At 32.6% G+C, this 20,663-nt stretch overlaps 1 protein-coding gene across 8 annotated transcripts in view; it reads left to right on the forward strand.

The window, feature by feature from the left end:
• Positions 1–20,663, forward strand: part of USP25 (ubiquitin specific peptidase 25) — a 199,094-nt gene that overhangs the window by 115,437 nt on the left and 62,994 nt on the right. For 4 of the 8 annotated variants that reach the window (XM_072614727.1, XM_072614730.1, XM_072614728.1 and 1 more), the window contains 6 exons: positions 1,095–1,165; positions 1,995–2,223; positions 3,666–3,866; positions 13,358–13,497; positions 15,934–16,047; positions 17,936–18,031. In XM_072614727.1, the coding sequence (XP_072470828.1) occupies positions 1,095–1,165; positions 1,995–2,223; positions 3,666–3,866; positions 13,358–13,497; positions 15,934–16,047; positions 17,936–18,031 (851 nt within the window). The remainder of the gene's footprint in view (positions 1–1,094; positions 1,166–1,994; positions 2,224–3,665; positions 3,867–13,357; positions 13,498–15,933; positions 16,048–17,935; positions 18,032–20,663) is intronic. The other 4 variants (XM_072614729.1, XM_072614731.1, XM_072614732.1 and 1 more) reach the window with 2 other exon arrangements.

Consider the following 20,663-nt stretch of genomic DNA (forward strand, 5'->3'; position numbering starts at 1 on the left):
GATTTTTTTTTTTAACTTTGGATTTTGGACTTTAACTTTTTGGATGCCATGATGAAGTTTTCTTGTCTGTGGCTCATAGCTTTTGTTTTGAAAAGGTCTGGCAGATTGTGGGGGTCAGAGAAAATGTCTGCTCCTCCATCTTGGTGCTCACATGACCCAGAAATCCAGATAATGCATTTTTAAATTGAACATATACTTGGAATTCACTACATTGAATACTATTCTAAATAATTATTATAAAATCTATGTATAGAAAAAATTATCCCACGTTCTAGGAAAAATCACCAAAGTATTTTTAGCATTATTCAATGCAACAGTATTCTGATGCAATGACAAGTTTGGACAAATCATTGATGTTCAGTCTGTTCTAAGTTAGCAGCATTGGAATTTGTATTTATTTGTAGAATGGACCATTAAAAATACATTTATTAATCATACAGCTATTAAGTGTCCAAAGTAGGATTTAAATCTTGGTCTTTTTGAGGCCAAATCTAGCCCTGTTTCTACTCTTGACAACTTCTTTAAAATACTTCTTTGTTGCAGATGTTAAAAAAAATGTTGATGAATCATAATTTTTAAACCAATTCCAAGAAATAATTTTCTAAATTTCATTTTAAAGCTTGAAATTTTCAAAATTAACCAGTTAATTTCACAAATTGAGTCACCTATTTTTAACTGAGGGAGATAAGTATTCTGTCTTTAATTACCTAAATTATTTAGTTATTTTTGCACTGTTTGTAAGTTTAGGAAGTCTTAATATTTTTTGATTTTGTGAATTTTAAACATTGAACATATACTTGGAATTCTACTACAAAAAAATTCAGAAATGAATTCTATGAAGTTGAGAAAATGATGTACATATTTTGAGCATATTTAAAACAATAAAATTCTTTGTAATAATTTTGGATAAACTACTGATAAGAAGTGCATTTGGAATTAGCTTTGTTAAAGGTCATATTGATTTGAGGGATGCATTCCTCTCATAACTTTATAGATGAAATTGAATTTGATCCTTTTCTATATAATTTCAATAGAAGTACATTATATTAATCATAAAGTGATTGCTATTAAAATATACTTCTTTATCACTTTAGACTTACAGGAAAGCATATCTAGAATTCATCGTACAATTGAACAAATGTACTCTGACAAGTCTATGATACAAGTAAGTGAAATTCTAAGGTGGGAAGTACATTAAAATTACATTCTGTCTGATATACAAATCTTCAAAGATTCTGGTTATCTCATATATTTTGTTTCATTTTAAGAGTTTTCTATTTTGATAGTTTCATTCTTTTACAGTTTTTGTTAAACCACGTGGTAAAATCTTTTAATACCTTTGTTGATTTTTTAAAAAATGTATCAAATATTACCTTAGAGTCATTAGGGTTTCTTTTGCATTCTTGAGGGAAGAAAAAAAATGTTACTTCTTATAGTTGTTAAAAATAAAGTCAATAAGAGTATTTGAACTTTTATTTTTACAAATTACTGTGCAGTGGTAGCTAGAAAGTTTAGAAAATGGCAGTTTAGGACTCTAAGCCATTTCAGTTTCATTACATTATAGTTAATGTGTGTTCATATATTTTATACAAATTCTGTTTGACTCTCCTTGTAAAGCATTTAGAAATTTACCTAAACTATATTCTATGCATAAATCTTTGGAGAAATTTGTTATTAGCAAATGGTAGTATAAGTGTGTCAGTAAATGCCCAAAGTTATCAACTTCAAAATAGAATGTCCATGATGTTTGTTAAAATAACATCCTTGCTTTAAACAGGTTAAATACACAGCTGTATTTTAATTATATGTAGCAAAATTTTCATTTCTGCTAGTTTCTTTCAACTGTAGGAAAGTCTTCCACTTTGGTCACCCAATTGTAAAATAATGTATAATTAAGAAATACAGGTATTACAAGTTAATTTTAATATTATCCTAAATTATTAGTTGACACTAACTGGAAAAATTGCAAGTGAACTTTCCCCCCATTTGTTTAGGTTCCTTATCGCTTACATGCCGTCTTAGTTCACGAAGGTCAAGCTAATGCAGGACACTATTGGGCATATATATTTGATCATCACCAAGAAAGATGGATGAAATATAATGACATTTCTGTGACAAAATCAACATGGGAAGAGCTAGAACGGGACTCTTTTGGTGGCTACAGAAATGCCAGTGCATACTGTTTAATGTACATTAATGATAAGGAACATTTCTTAATAAAAGGTAAGAGTGCAACACTATGAAATAAGTGAAGAAACTAGAGGTTTGAGATGTCAAATAATATGAAAAATATAGCAGAATTAGAACTAGGATTTAGATTGGCCTCCTTTTTTCTCTATTCCTTGGTACATCATGTAGCCATTTATTGATATAGTAACTTTTATTGTCCGTAGACTGACTGAAAGCAGCTCTTTTATGGTCTATTGAGGATTTATGTATGTTTAGTTAGTCCTGGCATTGTTGCTGAATTTCACAAATATTAAAAAAAAAATTAGGTGGCTAAGGAACAGTGAGAATTAAGGGGAAAAAAGAAGATAGAAGAAAAATGTTTTTTCCCACCTTACCTCAAATCCCAATATTTCGTTGCCATTTTTAGTGCATTCTAAGAACTATTTAGTCTTACTGCTTTTCCATTTATTTATTCTTGCTTGGTGATTGCCTCATGATAAATATTTTGGTAGTATTTGTTTTTGATTTTTTTTTCCCTTTTTGGTTTATAGTAGTGACATAAGTAGCTACTTAAAGCAAAATAGTCCTTGTGTAATGTTCTGGTAAACCTTACCATTATGACTTTCTTTTTGTTAAAAGTATAGAATATTGTGATAAATGTAGCTTTGTGAGATTAGGATTTAGGCTATAGTTCTGTCCTTAAATATGGCAAAGATCCCTGATTTTTTAAGCTCTCCTAACACAGATCACGGTCCCACTGTTATTTAGAAGATAGTCTTTGAAAACTGCTATAACCAAAAAATTCTTTACCCTATGGTCAGCTTGGTGATGACTCTTTTTTAAACAGTAGGGTCTTTGAACAAAACATAAATGATCCATCACTAGGGAAGATACCTGAAACCTTTCTAGTTTGGGAGGATTTGCTATTAGAGCTTTCATTCTGCTGGAGTATTCAAACATCCAGAGTCATCTCCATACTATGTTGGACATTAGAAAAATCTCAACAAAGTATTGTATAAGTATATACAATAGTGGAGCTCCATCTTCAGTACTTACAAATCCAGAAATAGTGTCTTGCATTTCTCTTTTCATCGTAAAAGTACCAATTTGTGAAAAGGTACAAATACAAGGTATTTTCTTACTGTAAGTCACTGCATGCCAACAGCTCAAATTCTAAGCCTTAATTCTCATTTCTGCATACTAAATGTGTAGAAAGCATAATGCCTATAGGGTTTGTTGAAGAACAATTTGTAATCTAATATTCTTTTCCAAGAGTTCTATAATGTATATTTTTCTATTTACCTTTTCAATTTTTAGGTGGCATAAGTTTGTCAGCAAGTGGTAAAAGTAAAGATTTATTTCATAATAAATAATTTCTATTTCACAAAGTATAAGCTTAAAATATTTGTTGAATTAAGTTAACATATGTTCTCTTTTGAGAGCTGCATTTCTTCGTTCTTGATCACATAATAGTCTTCAAAATATATGATTTGCAGAAGACACTCATAAAGAAACTGGACAAAAACTTGTCGGAATGGAAACATTACCTACTGATTTAAAGGACTTTGTCAAAGAAGATAATCAGAGATTTGAAAAAGAGCTAGAGGAGTGGGATCTACAACTTGCCCAGAAAGCTCAACAGGAAAAGATCTTAGCATCCCAGAAAATGAGGGAGCCAACACCTTCTGTAATGACAGGTCAGCTAAAATTTTTTAAATAGTAATATTTCAAAGGTGGTTTAACATAAAATGTGTAAGTTCTTCTCTTTTTCTACATAAAAATATATGTACAAAGTATGTGTACGTATATATGCACATACACATGTATGCAATAAATATATATGTAGATACAGAGTATGTAGTAATAATGTGTTATGTGTATATATGTGTATACGTATATGCATGGTATGCATATACACATATTCTGTTGTTCCATGAGCTGGAATATTGGATTTCAACAATTTTACTGGGCAGCTGGGTGGTATAGTGGATAGAGCTCTGGCCCTGGAGTCAGGAGGACCTGAGTTCAAATTCAGCCTCAGACACTTACTTGCTGTGTGATCCTGGGCAAGTCACTGAATTCTGTTTGCCTTAATTTCCTCATCTGTAAAATGAACTAGAGAAGGAAATTACAAACTCCAGTACCTTTGCCAAGAAAATCCCAAATGGGGTAATGGAGAGTCTGACACAACTGAACAACAAACATAACAACAAGGAATTTCACTATTAGCAAGATTTGAAGTGAATATTTGAGTCAGGTGTATCTGTAGGAGAATATTAGAGGTAAAATTTAACAAGACTACAAGCCAATATACAAAGACCTTAAGTATTCAGTGACTTCATTGCACAGGACAGGCAGGTGAAAAGTATGTCAAAAGACATATCATTCGGAATCAAGAAATGAAAGAAAAAGTTTTGAAGGCTAGACATAAACCTCACACTACATATAGCAAACACTGAATAATAGAAGTCACAATTTGTATAGTGCTTCAAGGTCAACAGAGCACTTTCCATATGTTAACTCATTTGATCTTCAAAATAGCTCTTTTGTGGTAGGTAATTTTATTTCCATTGAAAGAAAGTAAGGATGAGAGAGATTAAATGATTTGCCCGGGGTCACACAACTTATAAGTGTCTGAGGTGAGATTGGAATTCAGATCTTCTTGCCTCCAAATCCAGCAACTCTCTTTTCAATGCTATCTAGTGTTCTTATTCCAAAAAATAAAATTATTTTGATAGGAAATGATTCTTTACTAATGTGGAAATTTTTAAAAAATGAATTGTGCATATAATATTGTTGACTTTTTAAACAAAGATAGAAATCAACACTAAATGAGCAGAAATTTGAAAATGAAAAGAAGCTTTACCAAGGACTCAAAGATGCTCCAACTTGACCTGTTTAACCAAATAAATGATGCATTAAAATGAGAAATGGCTAAAGGAGTAGGCCAATACAGATTTTCACCATTTCTGACTGAAGTATAACTGATGAAAAGCAATTTCCACAAAGAAAGATGAAAAGAACCTAAAATTTAGACAGGGAATACTTTGCTAAACTTCCCCTAAAGCTGTCCTTTATGGTGTACCGAGAACTTTCATGGTAACTATTTTCCATTAGTGAGTCTTATTGGTTTCTATTCAGTGAAAATCTTACTTTCCCTGTGATAGATAAAAGATGAAAAGACTGAAAAAAACACAAAGGTTCACTCTTCCAAGCATACTGATTTATTAAACAATGCATGTCAATTGCTTAACAAAGCGAAACTGGACCTCCTCAGTTCAGGCCTGGACCTTAAATACAAGGGGAAGACAGATTTTATATGTTAAAAACAATCAAATAAGATCAGTTAGTTAAAAAAGAAATAATACGACATTAGGTCATTTGATTTCTAACTTGAGGAAAGATTAGGGACTTCCCAAGTTGGGAGGGAGAGGGTAAAGAAGTGCAATCCCCTGAATTCAGAAAAAGAGGTGTCCCACTCTCCTCAAGGGTGTGTTAATAATCAAAGGAACATGGAAACAATAACTGATTGATCAGTATGGGGCCAGTTTTCAGATAATACATATAGGTCACTTCAGGAAAATTCCTTGCATCAATTTTTGGATATCGCTGAATTTCTCATCAGCATAACCTAGATCCTTAGTGAAAGCTCTCTAAAATAGCAGGGAGAGGTGATACAGTTTCCTAGCCATGCTGGGCTAGGTTCAAACAGTGCAATAAGGTTTGCTCCCAATTCCCGCAATTAAATAACGTTTTCTCACAAGACAGAATTTGGGCTAGATCTATAATTGAATAGAGAAGGAATCAAACTAGCTCCAGAATTATGTCACAAGATTGATTCAGTGCATTTCACCCAGTTTCCATAGTTAACCCACTTCCTGCCCTAATCCCATCAATTCCCTCACTAGGATACTTGATCACCTGAAGTCTGTCTCATCAGTATCTAGCAGGTTTTAATACTCAGTGCTTTTTCAACTCCCTTTCCTCTTCTCTCTAATTGTTATTTATGTTTTTCCATAATCCTTAATAGAGGATTTCTTTATCTAGAGGTTATAATGTGTAACGCTCTTTGCTAATTTTAAAGAATTTTATCATCATCATTAAAATGTCTTTGTTCTCAGGAGTACAGAAATATCACTCAAATTTCTGTCATGTTCACTAATGGGACTAGCCCACCTTTCTCTCTCTCTCTCTCTCTCTCTCTCTCTCTCTCTCTCTCTCTCTCTCTCTCTCTCTCTCTCTTTCTTTCTCTTTCTACATATATATGTATTTCTATGTATATTTATATACACATATATATATATCCTTGGTATATATATAGCTTGATCATTTCCTTTGTTGCAATCCTTGTACGCCAGTGTATCTACTTATTTTCTTTTACTGTTTCCTTTTAAGTTCTTGTTAACTAATTTTCTTCATTTGTTTGTGAGGTTTCTGTGCCTTAGGAAGTGGTCCATTTTTGTAAAGGTGTCACGCAGACTGAAATATGTATATTCCTTTCTGATCTAATTTATTAATCACTAGATACCTATAATACCTAATTTTTCTAAAATTCTATTCAGATCCTTAATTTTTTCTTGGTTTTTTTTTTTCTGTCATTAGTCAGTTAATTAATCAGTTAATAAACATTATTACACACTTACTATATATAAGGCATATAGTAAGTGCTTAATAAACATCATTTATCTGATACACACACACATATCTGATCTGATGAATGACTTATTTGCAAACAATTTACATGTTGTCTCCTATTAGACTGTGAACTCCTCAAAGTTTAGAGATTGTATTTTTGCCTTTGTTTTTGGATCCCTAAATTAAGCTTGTACTTAATGATGTTTATTGGATTGAAGTTCTGAATTCAGGAAACCAAAAAAAAAAAAAAGGCAAAAGACAGTCCTTACCCCTGAGGAGCTCATCATCTACTGGGTAAGAGAACAACATGTGCAAATAAGCTATGTATCAGATAAATAAGAAATAGCTGTTAATAATTTTCTGGTTTATTTCTCCCTGTAATTCATTTAGTTTACCTATTAAGTACTTAGGTCAGAAATTCTTAAGCTGGGATCCACAGGTCCCCATGGGATCCAGTAAGTTGGATAGGTAGAAAAAATAACATCTTTATTTTCAATAACTTCTCATTGAAATTTGGCTTTTGCTTCAATTATGAGTTTAAAAAATATTAAAAAAACAACTTACCTAAGTGTCATTTCATTTGCTGAATATATATGAATAATATTATTGAATATGAATAACTAACAATATGAATAACCTCGTTTCCCAGCTTATTTCTATTTGTATTCTTACCTTGTCTGAGTTTATGATTATCATCCCTTGCTTTTTTTAGTTTACCTTAGGCCTGAATAAATTCTCCTCAAGTCCTCTTTTCTCTGTGTGCATTTTTGTTTAAAATAAATTTTTTGAGAATAACATGTTGTTGGATTATCCTGTGTAATCCATTCTGTTACACCTCTCCATTTTATGAATGTTGATTGCTTTCACTTTTACTGTTCTAAATTTTGTACTTCTTTCCCATGATAGCTTCTTATAATTTTTCTTCCTTTCATTCCTCCTCATTCTTTACAAAGAAGGAGGTAGAAAAAGAGAAGAAATCTGATCAATACTGTTAATTTATAATTGACATCATCCTAGTTGTGTGAATCTTGAAGCCTTTCAAACCTGTGTAAAATAAGAATTAATGTGTCAGAGATTAAGCAGTTTCATCTCCCTCCATAATCTGGGACACTAAGAATCTCAACAATATAAAAATTTGATGGACTAATGACAGAGAAAGCCAGTATTCCCTAATCAATAGTGAGAAATCATTCAGAACTCCCTCCCCCTCGAGGAATACAGAAGTTATGTTTTTTTTTTTTAAATGACTCCATAAGAATGAGGGATATCAATCAAAAATAAAAGTCTGGAATAGACAGAAAGGTAGAGATAAGGAATGAAGAGAATGAAAAAAAATCACCAAAAATGAAATTGTAAAAATTAATAAAATAAATTGAAGGGAAGAAGTTTTTACTTAAGTATATAATTTAGAGAAAAATGAGGAGAATAATTTAAATGACTAGATTGAAAAGCACGAAGGAAATAGGAACCTGTAAGAGTTCCAAATTCTAAAATTCCCAAACTGCGAAAACAAATAACAAATAGGCCAGGCAGGGTGAGGGAAAAGAGCCAGTGGGACTACATTAACCTTAAAAAAATAAACTTATAACTAAAGAGATATAATATTGTGTTTGCAATGTAAAAGACAGAAAAAAAATCTTAATTTGAAATAAGTATTTAAGATAAATGGAGGAAAATATAAGACTAATCCTTGTACCTTTAAATGTGAAGAAATTAAACATTCTAATAAAAGGGAAAAGAATGACAGATTGGATTTTTTTAAAATTCTGCAGTATCTACCTTATAAGGAATACAGTTAAAGAAATAAAACATAAATAAGGATAAAAATGATGGACTTAGGAAAAAAATTATTCTGTATCAACTGAATCCAAAAAAAATCAAGGAAAAATAAACATTGAAAACTTGAAAAAGGATAAACATGGGAACTACATTTTACTGAAAAGAAATATAGACATTCAATCAGTGTTAGTGTTTATATGCTTAGAGTGCCTTAAGATCTAAATTAATAAAGAAAACATTAGCTGAGCTACAGGAATACAGCGATAGTAACACAATAGTGGAAGGAGACTTCAATGTTTTACCACTTCTTCAATCCCTCTGGGGCATCTTGTCTAGATACCTCTACTCAGGTACTGCATCTTTATAGAGATATTTCCTCTTTATACTTTGTATTAGCCCAGTTGCTGACTGTCTTATTCTTTCCATTATCTTGTGTGCAGAACCCAGAGCCTGAGGGCAAGGTCCCCTCAACCTCCTAGCCCTCACCAGGTTCAAATTCACTTTCCTCACTTTCCTCTGGCAATAGCCTGATTCTTTCTTCTTGTTTTTTGTAGCCAGATAGAATCAACCCTGCTGCTTCTTGTGGGGTAGATGAAAGATGAGGATGATTTTGGACAGTTACTGTAACCTCACTGTGTATGTATGGAGTTTTTAACTTAGATTCACCCAATTTTTTTTCATATCATTACTTATATAGCCAAGTTTTAATTAGTGAGTATAGTAAAGTTGTGGCATTATTCAAATTCTGACTATTCAGAGTTAAAATTATTTTTCAACAGTTGGGCTTAAAATAACTTGAAAGGCAGTCTTTGTAAACAATTTTAGTTGTTTTCTTTATTTGACTACCAAGAACCAGAAGCACGCAAGGATTGTAGCCTCTTAGAGCATGCAAATTTCTAGACTGATAAATAAGCATTAATTTTAAATTAAAATTCCCTTCTACATTACCTTCCAATAAAAGTGTTAGGTACTTGTAATTTGAAAAGTTAGACCCTTTAAATCAAGGTTGATTTTTTTTCTTTCTCAGAAATGTAAGTACTAGAAGACATTCTTTTCTAGAAGAAGCCTATCTCATCCACATTAAAAAATTTGTTGATCCATCTTTTTTGATTATTTTCAGTAATACAACAAAATATTTAGCTTCCACATCCTCATGTAGAGTGGCCATCTATCTGGTAATTTTAACATTATGCAGTTGAATTTGATTTTTAAAGTCACATCTCAAACAAACCTTGGAGTGTAATTTCTGTACAATTCGCATCCATTTCCATTTTCTTTCACTAACTTAAAGTTGAAATTTTCATCTGATTGGTTACATATGAGGAATACAATTTTAATTGCAGGTTTTAGTCTGTATATTAAAAAAAGATGTTCCATGCTTATTAATTAATTAATGTTTATTAACTGACTAGTAAAATCTGATGCCAAAAGAAGCCCAAGAAATTCCCACCATGATTCCTATATATCTTTTTATAGCTGCTCCTTCACCTGTTTTATAAACTTTTTTTTTTGATATGAAAAGTGCTAATATGAATATGTTAATATGTATGGGACCTTGCTTTTTTGTTAACTCTGAGGTATATTCCTATCTTGGATCTCTGAGTCGTAGAGTTGAATAGTTAAATTATTTTAATCACTTAATTTGAAGTTGTTTTCCAGAATGGTTTGTACTCTATAGTGCTAGACTGATTTACTTTACTGATTATGTTTCTTTAGTTGCTTTCTTTTCTTTTATTCTTTGTTATAAGACATGACTTGTTACAAGAGTTGGTGAGACACATATATAAGACAGCAACAGGTTTTTTTTAAGAATAATCATTACTTTAAAGAAATGGCTGGACTAATTCACTTCACCTCCTCTAAATTATTAGTATGTCTGTCTTCCCAACATTCCCCTCAACATAGATTTTTATTTTACTATCTCTCGTCCATCTTTGCAAATTTGCTAGGTGTAGATTAAGGCCTCAGAGTTATTTTAATTTGCATTTTGTACTAATAATGATTTGGAGCATTCTTTCATATAGTTGTTGATAGTTTGCATTTCCTCCTTTAAGAATTCTTTCCCTATTTTTGACCACTTCTCTGTTGGGAAATGGCTCTTGGTATTACAGACAAGTTTTAATTATTGATATGTATTTGCTATTATATTTTTATCAGATATTTGATACAAGGATATTTCTCCCATTGGCAGTTTTGCTTCTGATCCACTTTGCAATGAATTTGTTTGTGCAAAGGATTTTAAATTTTATATAGCAAGAATTGTCTATTTTATCTTTTATGATCTCCTTTATCTCTTATTTGGATTAGAATTCTTCAGCCAACTTTAACTGTATAAGATATCTCCTATATCTTTTGATTTTTAAAAATTTAATGGTGTATAGTTGTAACACCAATCATGGCACTGTTACATGGCAATCATGTAATACCTGAGCACTGCTGCAGTGAATAATTTTAAGGGTCTAATTGCGTAGTATAATGAACTCTGTATTCAGCAATAAACTAAACATTGTTCAATAAAAAAATTATAACATTCATAGCAAAATTCTTAAGCAAAACATATCATCTACTACATATATGTATCTCATAACACTCAGTGTGTCATATGGCGCATAGCATATGTCACTGCATTCTCAAAATCAAGGGGTCCCAGACTAATACAATGCATCCTTAAAATGTAGCAGAAAATATCACACCATCCATCCCTAGGGCACTGTAAGAACAATCTCCTTAATTAATACATAGCGTCCAAGTAAAGTCCTTTTTCATTTTGACTTGAGGATGACTTCCAAACTACATGGCTCCTCCTCTGTGGGCCCACTGCTCCCAGTTCCTGCCTGGATTCACAAGCAGGCATCTCTCTGTTCCTGCTTCTTAGCTCACGTGGACTGTTCCACTGAAAATTCTTCCTGCTTCTGCCTGACCACAGGCTCCAATGGCTCCTGTCTGCAGCTTCTGTTTCTAGGAAAACAAAGTTTAACAGGGCTATAACAATATTTGTACACATTACCAGTGCCATTATCTCAGTCATAAAGACCAAGAGACAGGGCTTCTGTCTGAGAAATTAACACAGACCAACAGACAGGGCCTCTGTCTGAGAAATTGACGCAGACCAACAGACAGGGCTTCTGTCTGAGAAATTGATGGAGACCGACAGACAGGGCTTCTGTCTGAGAAATTGACGCAGACCAACAGACAGGGCCTCTGTCTGAGAAATTGACGCAGACCAACAGACAGGGCCTCTGTCTGAGAAATTGATGCAGACCAACAGACAGGGCTTCTGTCTGAGAAATTGATGGAGACCGACAGACAGGGCTTCTGTCTGAGAAATTAATGCAGACCAACAGACAGGGCTCCTGACATCACAAACATTCTTTCTATTAGGCTTCCCCACAAACAAGTTCCTCTAGCCCACTCACACTTGCTTTTCTCTCTTAGCTCTGCTTGTGACTGTTCTACTTTCTCTCCAAGCAGTACAATATATGTATCTACTTTTTCCAATCAAAGATGCTTGATTGATTCAATCAAAGGCAACAGTCAGTCCAAGGCACTTGATTATCTAAAATTCAACCCAGAACAGCAGCAAAAAAATCCTACTTTCCTTGCTGTTATAAAGGTCTTTTATATTTAGGTTGTCTATTCAATTGAAATTTATTGTGGTATGTTGTGTAAAATAGATTTCTAAGCCTATTTTCTGCCATACTTTTCCCATTTTCTAGTAGTTCTTATGACATAAAGACTATATTTAATATAATTGGTATATATGCATAAATGTATAGACATTAAAGTTAGTGTGTTCTTCCTGGAATGATATCCTATTGGAAAGTTTTTAAAATTATTAATATGCAAATATATTAGAAGCTGTGCCTCAGAATGTTCACTAGAAAAGAAGTGGTGGGGTGGTCAAAAAAGCCCATCTTTTTTCTGTCACCTTTCTGCATTTCAATATTCCCCTTTTCCAAATTTACAGTTACTATGGCTAGAAAACCTACTGCCTCTATGGGTAGTAGGAACTCAGAATGGGAATATTGTTTTAAAAAATTTCCTATTTATTAAATGTATTTTACACATATATACACATATTTATGTATGTATGTGTGTAATATACACATGTGTGTATATGTATGTTTTACATATATAATTTGTGTTCATATTTTCCCATAGTGATATTTTGGTGTAGAGATATGCCAGAAAAGAATATTTCAAATACTATATATAGTTAACTGTGAATATTTTTTCCAAGTTTAGGGATTTTTTTCTATTTTTCCTTAACAGGAATTGTTCATCTGGAGTTTTATAGGTTCAGAATTCTCTTGTGAGGCTTAGTATGTAAAAGTTAAGTTAGAAGCATATCATTTTATTTATATTTTTTGATATTATTTTAAAGAGAAATATAAAATGTATTGACAATTAAGTGTCACAATGAATAGAGTGCCAGGTCTGGAGTCAGGAAGACACATCTTTGTGAGTTCAAATTTGGCCTCAGACATGTATTCGGTGTGTGATCCTGAACAGGTTATTTAACTCTTTGTCTCAGTTTCCTTATCTGTAAAATGAGCTGGAAAAGAAAACAAATGAACAATAGCATTTTCTCATTATTAATTGAACAGATAAAAATTCAAATCAATTCTTTTTGATATTCATGTTAAATATGTAATTCTTTTTGCCAAGAAAACAAATAAACAAAGCATTATTATTATTAAATAAAGAGATATGAATTCAAATCAATTCCTTTGAGATTCATATTAAATATATTATTAATCCTTTTGTCATTAAGCACAAGCAGAAGAACCTGAATACCTAGAACAACCAGTAAGAAGTGATCTTGCCAAGTATTTGAAAGAAGAAACAATGCAAGCAATCACCAAGGCATCAACCGAACATGAAGATAAAAATCCTGAAACTGTTTTACAACTGGTAAGAATTTTTTAAAATTATTATGTGAGATTGTGTGTGTGCGCGCATGTATTTAGATAGTTATATTCAAGATATTTTCAGTAGAGTTTAGAGAAAAGAACAATAGATTTTTAAATCTGTGTTCTGGTCTTGTTTCTACTACCAACTTTTTGACTTTGGACCATTCACTTATCCCTATAGAGCATTCATTGCTTCCCTTAAAAAATGAAGGGAGTTTGGACTAGATGATTTCCAAGGTCCTTTTTAGTTCTGTAATTTTGTTTCTTATTCAGTGCATATGTAGCAGTTAGTTGACTTTTAGGTAAATGCCCACTTATATATTAAGATAACGAATTGACAAAATATGTCCTATTTCTTGTATGAAATATAAGTATCAGTGTGTAACTGATTTAAATTGTATTTGAGGAATTATATCCTTTTTTTCTGTATAATTTGAGTAGGTGGAGGCAAGGTAAGCACATGTACACATAAAACAAAAAAATCATCAAAAGCATTGAAAAACACATTTTAAAAATACCTTTTTCCTTGTAAATATTTACATAGTTAATGGATGTGTATGGGAAAAGAAAGTTCCATGAAGAAACAATTTTTTGGCATACATAATATTTAATGTTCCCAAATAAAATCTTTAATATTGCTTTTGCCACTGGATGCATCACTTATCACCAGTGTGCCATTAGACTTCGGAATGTCTTTTGTTCTCTCTTTATAGGAAATTAGTTCAGAAAACAAACTATTTTCACCTAGTTTGACCTAAGTGACTGTACATCATATTCTTAACCATTAACTTCAAATTTTGTCATCCTAAAATGGAAACTTCGTACTTTTCATTCTTTACTCACAGGAATATTGTAAGGACTAAGATAGTATCTGCTAAATTCCATAAGCAGTATCCACAGAGCTAGAAATTACATGAGCTGATAGGTATGTATGTATGAGTTAACAGCATATTTGAGCTAGAAATTTTTTAACTTAATGGAACAATAGAAAATCTTAAAAGATCTGTGATTTCATTGTTATAGGTACTCTCATCACTAACACAGATCATAATTCCCCTCCACTTTAATAGAAACTCTTTCTAAATCAATATGACTGAAAAAAATCTTGACTTAGTAAGTCTAGTCCTTGGATAACAAACATTCATGCCTTTGATAGACCTATCTCTGAAACATTTTTAGCCTGGTGTAAGATATGCCAGAGCTTGTAACATACTAGCATATCATTGTAGAATACAGACTTTCATCCAGACAACCCTGAAACATTGGAATAGTGCCATACTTTACCATAATATCTATTAATGGAGAGGATAGTGTCAACCTTCATCTATGACAACTGATAATATTTATTTACTAAGGCCTTACTGAATGCGAGGGGTCAGTAAAAAATCAAAAAACATCCCTGCCTTTCAAGTACTTGTGATTCTTTTAAAGTACCTTTGTTTCATACTACAATAAAATTTCCTAAATTCAGGATGTAGTGAATAGAAATTCTGTAATTCCATAAGTTTTTGGTTAATGTTTATTATCAGGATACTTCTTTGTTTTGTACTTGAAGGTAGGTTAAGTTCTTTACAAGAGGCCTTTTGTTGATAAACAGTTGATAGGCTCTTTGAAAATCTGTTAAAAATATTATTTTATTGAGTCAATAAAGGAACCATTTCAACACTGACAGTCTTTGTTGTATTGGACAAACTTGACAGAAATAAAGCTAAATTTCATTTTTCAAAATTTTTGTAACAGACTTTTTACTATGATTTACCTAGTTCATTTGAAGGAGTACAGGATTTGAAGGTAGAGGTTCTGGGTTTGAATGCTGGGTTTTTTTTTACTTATTATTGTTTATATGACCTTAAACAATTCATTTCACAATTTTGAGCCTGTTTGATCTATCTCTGAAAGGAAAGCATTGGATGAGAATGCCTCTAAGATCCCTTTCAGCTCCAAAGATATTATCATAGCTCTTGAGCTAAAGGGGACTTTAGAGACACTCTATGTTTTCTTCCAATGTCTGAGTAAGTATTTTTACTATATGCAGTTAACATTTCATTCATAGCAAATAAGAAATTAAAGACTACCATTTGTTTAAATAAAAGTTTTTTAAAATTTCTTTTAGTTACCTTTTCAACATAATCTTCCATATGCCTTAACATATAGGTGTATGGAAAATATTTTTAGATTACATATTGCACGTGTTAGGAATTTGAAGTTCAAACTATTTATTTAAAGAAACAAACTTGAGAAGTGTTTAGTGTGAGGCCTGTAATTTAAAGTAAGAAATTTAATGTTACTGACCTTTCTTGTAGCCTGAAAGAATTCAGCTGGTAATGGGAAGTTAGCTGTCTCTCAGCCCCCAACCCCACCCCCCAATTAGTTTTGCTGTTTTAGGTTATTCTGTTCTATTTTTCTAATTTTTCATGCTCATTATTTTCTCCTGCAGACCCCTGAAAAAGCCATCAGTCAACCACCTTCTAAGCAGCAAGTTGTAGAGGTGGCGATTCCTCATGTAGGGACATTAATGATTGAGTCAGTGAAGGGGGGTTATGATGATGAGGTACTGTTCTTATAGCCCTTTGCACCACAAACTTACCTATCTTATTTTGCTGCTTGGCACAAGTATTTTGAGCATGCCTGCATATTCTCACATACATAACTTTCTGTATAACATTTAACTTTGCTACTCTCAGCTCTAAATTTATGATTTTGTGATTTGTGGTATTGAATAACTTTTTTGATTTTATTAATGAAACCTTGAAATTATAATTAAAACTTAAGAAGAAAGACTTGGGGGTTATGTCAAATGGATATAAGTATATTATATCATATTTAACACTAAAATCTCATAAAACAGTTTTTGAGTATTTAAAAATGCCTCTGGCATAATTAAATTTTCCCTATCTTGATATTATGCCTAAATTATTTATTCTGACATTCTCTATTGCAAAGGCTAAGATGAATAGGGAAGTGTGCAGGAGCTAATAAGGAGGCTCAGGAAAACTATGGGATAGCACAGAGTAGCTTATCACCATTTATTCTTCCACTTCCTTAAGAGTTATCAAAAAGGTACAATAGTGATATTATTGTGAATTCCTTATTGTTCCACATTCTAAGAAATATTTGTCATATACATGAAGAAGTGCTTCCAGGAAGGTAGGGGGAAATCTGTCCTATTCCTGTTGTGGGTTTTTGTAGAATCAACCTAGATTTTCTGTAGCGCAAACTAGATCCTTGACCCTTTTTTCTGGCTACTGTGTAATTTTTCCCTTTCCTTTCTGATATACTTGAAGAAGGTAGTTTCTAAACAGTAACAGCAACAGAGAAGAGGCAGTGACATGGATGTAGAAGGGATTATCACAAGAAAATCCACCTAAAAAGAAGCATAATTGAATTGTTAAATTGCCTACATTATAATGTATAATTGAGAATTTAAAAAATTGTGATCTAAAAAAGTAAATATAACAAAAAATATAAAGTTAAGTCATTTGCTGCGTGTCCCAGAGACAGTATGTGTCAGAGGCTAGATTTGAATCCATGTCTTTCTGACTTTGCCACAGGATTCTCATATTGATACTATAATAGTTCTATGATTGATATTACTACCCTGAAAAATAGCTTACTGGAGTAACTGCACTTAATACTATAACCAACAAAAAGATGTTTGTGATAAAAGTAGTGTGGTTTTAAGGTACTTTTTAGGTATGTAATTTTAGATCTTAGGAACTTTAATTACAATATGGTTCAATGAAATACTGTAATTACAAACCTCTATATTTTCATGGCAAAATAGTAGACATTGCCTTTTTAATTACTCCAAAGGAACCATCATATTAACTTTGTGATGCTGCTTTTGCTCCTGTGGTTCTGCAAACATTTTAGTACATCATTGAAGATTATTTAGTTACGTTATATGATCTAGTCATTGAAGAAATGACATGAAACCAAAGAAAGTAATAGAAATTGCTTCTGATATCAATAAACTGTTCCATGTAACATTTTTATATTATGTTGTCTCTTTGAAAGTAGTATATTTTATTTAATAAGCATGTAAGTATTGAATTTTCACGTTTTGGGAGGAACTTGCTTGTATGGTGGGGTGAGTTAGAATTAATGGATTTGTTCATTTAAGCTTTCTACTTGGATAAGAGTTCCCCTGTGTGTGCTTTGGACAGAATTTCTAATTGTTGGGGTGATGTTTAACAGTGCATGTATTTTTATCACTGGCTGATTTTAAAGAATATATCTTTTTGTGCATATCAAGTTAGATTTACTATAGAAGAAACAAAAATGCTATGATTAATTTGGGAATCATGAGCAGTAACTATAAAAGTCTTTTCTGGCTGTGTCTATGGAATGCTTTTTAGCTGGCATGTACATGAAGACATTTTCTTAACATTTAAAAATGTTAACCATTCCAACCTTTTACCTTAATTCCCTTGTGGCAGATCATGATGACACCGAACATGCAAGGTATTATCATGGCTATAGGTAAATCCAGGAGTGTATATGACAGGTGTGGTCCTGAAGCAGGGTTCTTTAAGGTACAATTAACATTTCCATTTTTATATTTCCTTTGTTTTTCCCCCTAGCTTTTATTCCAAAATATTTTGTTCTTTTATATAACATTTTGTTTACTAGTACTATCACTATTCTCTTATCTAGGCTTTATTCTTGAAAGATTTATTAAAAAGGGTTGTCAAAACTAAATGGACCATTGAGGAAACTATGCAACTATCTTGGGAGCAAAAAAATGCTTTAGCTAATGTATCTCAGTAGTTCTCTCCTGTTTTGTGGGTCTTGATCTAGCATCTGCTTGTAGGAGAGCATTTGTGGCCAGTATTTGATACTGAAGACACTAGTTTTGATGACTAGAATCAGTCTTGTTGAGAGTTCGCCCCTCTGAACTTGTAGATTGGAGGCTTTGGTTCAAATCCTAGCTTTGACATTTAGTTTTGATGAAACTTGGGCAAAGTCATTTCAACTCTTGGAGCCTCAGTTCCCTTATCTATAAATTGGGCATAATCATACTCACTCTACTAGGATAGTTAATATTAATAGCTAAGTATTTATATAGCACTTCACGGTTTGCAAAGCACTTTACATCTGTTATCTCATTTGATCCTCACAACAACCCTGTGAGCTAGGTGTTATTCTTATTCCCATTTGACAAGTATTTAACACTGTATGTCATACACTAGATACAACTATGCACACAATTAGTTTACATTCTATTGGGGGAAAACAACAGGTACATATATGTAAATACAAAATGTATACAAAATAAGTCCAAGGTAATATGGGAGGGAGTATAAGCTTTCGCAATGTAGATGATCAAGGATGATCTGGTATAGGAGGTAAGACATGATTCATGCCTTGAAGAAAGGTCAGAATTTTAAGAAATCACAAAGGAGAGCATTTCAAGCAACATATTACAGAAAAGCATGGCAATGGAAAATGGAAAGTTCTATTTGGCAAACATCACGTATGCCAGTTTGGCTGGAAGGTAGAATGTTTGGAAGGTAATAATATATAGTAAACTGGGGCCAGGGTATAAAGAACTAAATACTAGAATCAGGAGTTTGTTTTGTCTTTGGGGCAAGAGGGAGTACCTGGGGTTCAATGGAAAGAGAAGTGCTGTGATCAAATCTGTCTTTTAGGCCTATCAATTTGGCAACTGTGTGGAGGATCGATTTGAGAGGAAAACCCTTTTTTCAAGGGGTTCTGGACCTTTCTTGTGTTTCATGAACCCCTTTGGCAATCTGGGAAAGCCTAAGAATCTTTTCTTAAATAATGTTTTTAAATGCATAAAATAAAATACGAAGACTACAGAGAGTTAATTGCACTGAAGTACAATTATTAAAACATTTTTAAAGAATAAATTCATGGATTCCTGATTTAAAAAACCCTGCCCTAAAGGAAATGGAGATCACTTTGGAAGCTACTTTAGCAGTGCAGGTGAATATATGAAGACCCTATATTAGAGTGATGACAAGACTTGGCATCTGATTGGATGTGAAAGATGAGAGTGAGGAAGGAGTTTGGGATAACTGAGATTTCAGAACTTCATAACTTTAGAATTAGGGTGCCCACAGTAAAAAAGAAGAAAAGAAAAAGAAAAAAAAAGGAAGTAGGATTGGTTTAAAGGGAAAGATAGTGAGTCCAAGATAAACTTTATACAAGTTGAGTTGGAAATGCATATAGGAAATTCAACTGGAAATCTCCAAAAGATAGGCTGTAATGTGGAACTAGATAAAAAAAGAGACATACAAGGATTTTTGCTGCTGCTGTCTTTAGAGTGACAGTAAACACATCCACTACACTATGGCAGTGGGTGTCAAGAGTCACAAAATCACTAAGACCATGATAAAATATTGTGATGGTGCTGCCACCATGGGAGTTTGTGAGAGATGTGATGTGGGAGGTGTGTGGGTTTGCCACATGTAAGAGATGAAACATGGAAAAAGGTCTCTAGAGATAAGAGTGCTATAGAGTTCATATTTTTAAAATACTGGAAAGTCCATGTTGAGGCCAAGAAGAAGAGCAAAGAACTTGACAATGTCCTTGCTGCCATGAGTAAAGCTGTTACCAAGAAGGACTGAATTCATAGTTCACACTCCTTTTCCCTGTCCTCCAATAAAAAATTGACAAATAGGGTTGTCACATTGATTCCTACTATGTTCAGGACTGCTCTCTACTCATCCTTATCTGTCCTGATGACAGACAAAAATATGGTGCTTACTTTTAGCTACTTATAGCGGAGTAGATGCAAGGCTCTAAGTGATAGGGGTATTTAGAATTATACGTCTGGCAACAAGAGCACCCTTCTTTTGCTACTAGTCATGGGTTCCTGGGCAAGTTACATAAAATCCTTCTGGGAAAAGGAGTAATCCATCAATGAATGAATAATAACTTAAAAACAAAAAAAGGTGGTAAAGTTGAAGCAAAGGGGGACTATAAGTTATAAGAGATACAAGTTTGAGGACGGACTCCTTTGACCAGAGCAAAGGTTGTTAAGCTGGAGTCTATGAACTTTAAAAAAATTTTGATAACTTTTGATATATTTTGTTTGAATATATTTTGAATTTTAATATAATTGGTTCCTTTTGTTAAAAATGGATTAATGTAATGCTCCTGCTTTTATGGTAAGTTATTCTTGTCCTAAAAATTATTTAC

Source organism: Notamacropus eugenii, chromosome 5 (genome assembly GCF_028372415.1).
Source record: "Notamacropus eugenii isolate mMacEug1 chromosome 5, mMacEug1.pri_v2, whole genome shotgun sequence".
Classification (NCBI taxonomy): Eukaryota; Metazoa; Chordata; class Mammalia; order Diprotodontia; family Macropodidae; genus Notamacropus; species Notamacropus eugenii.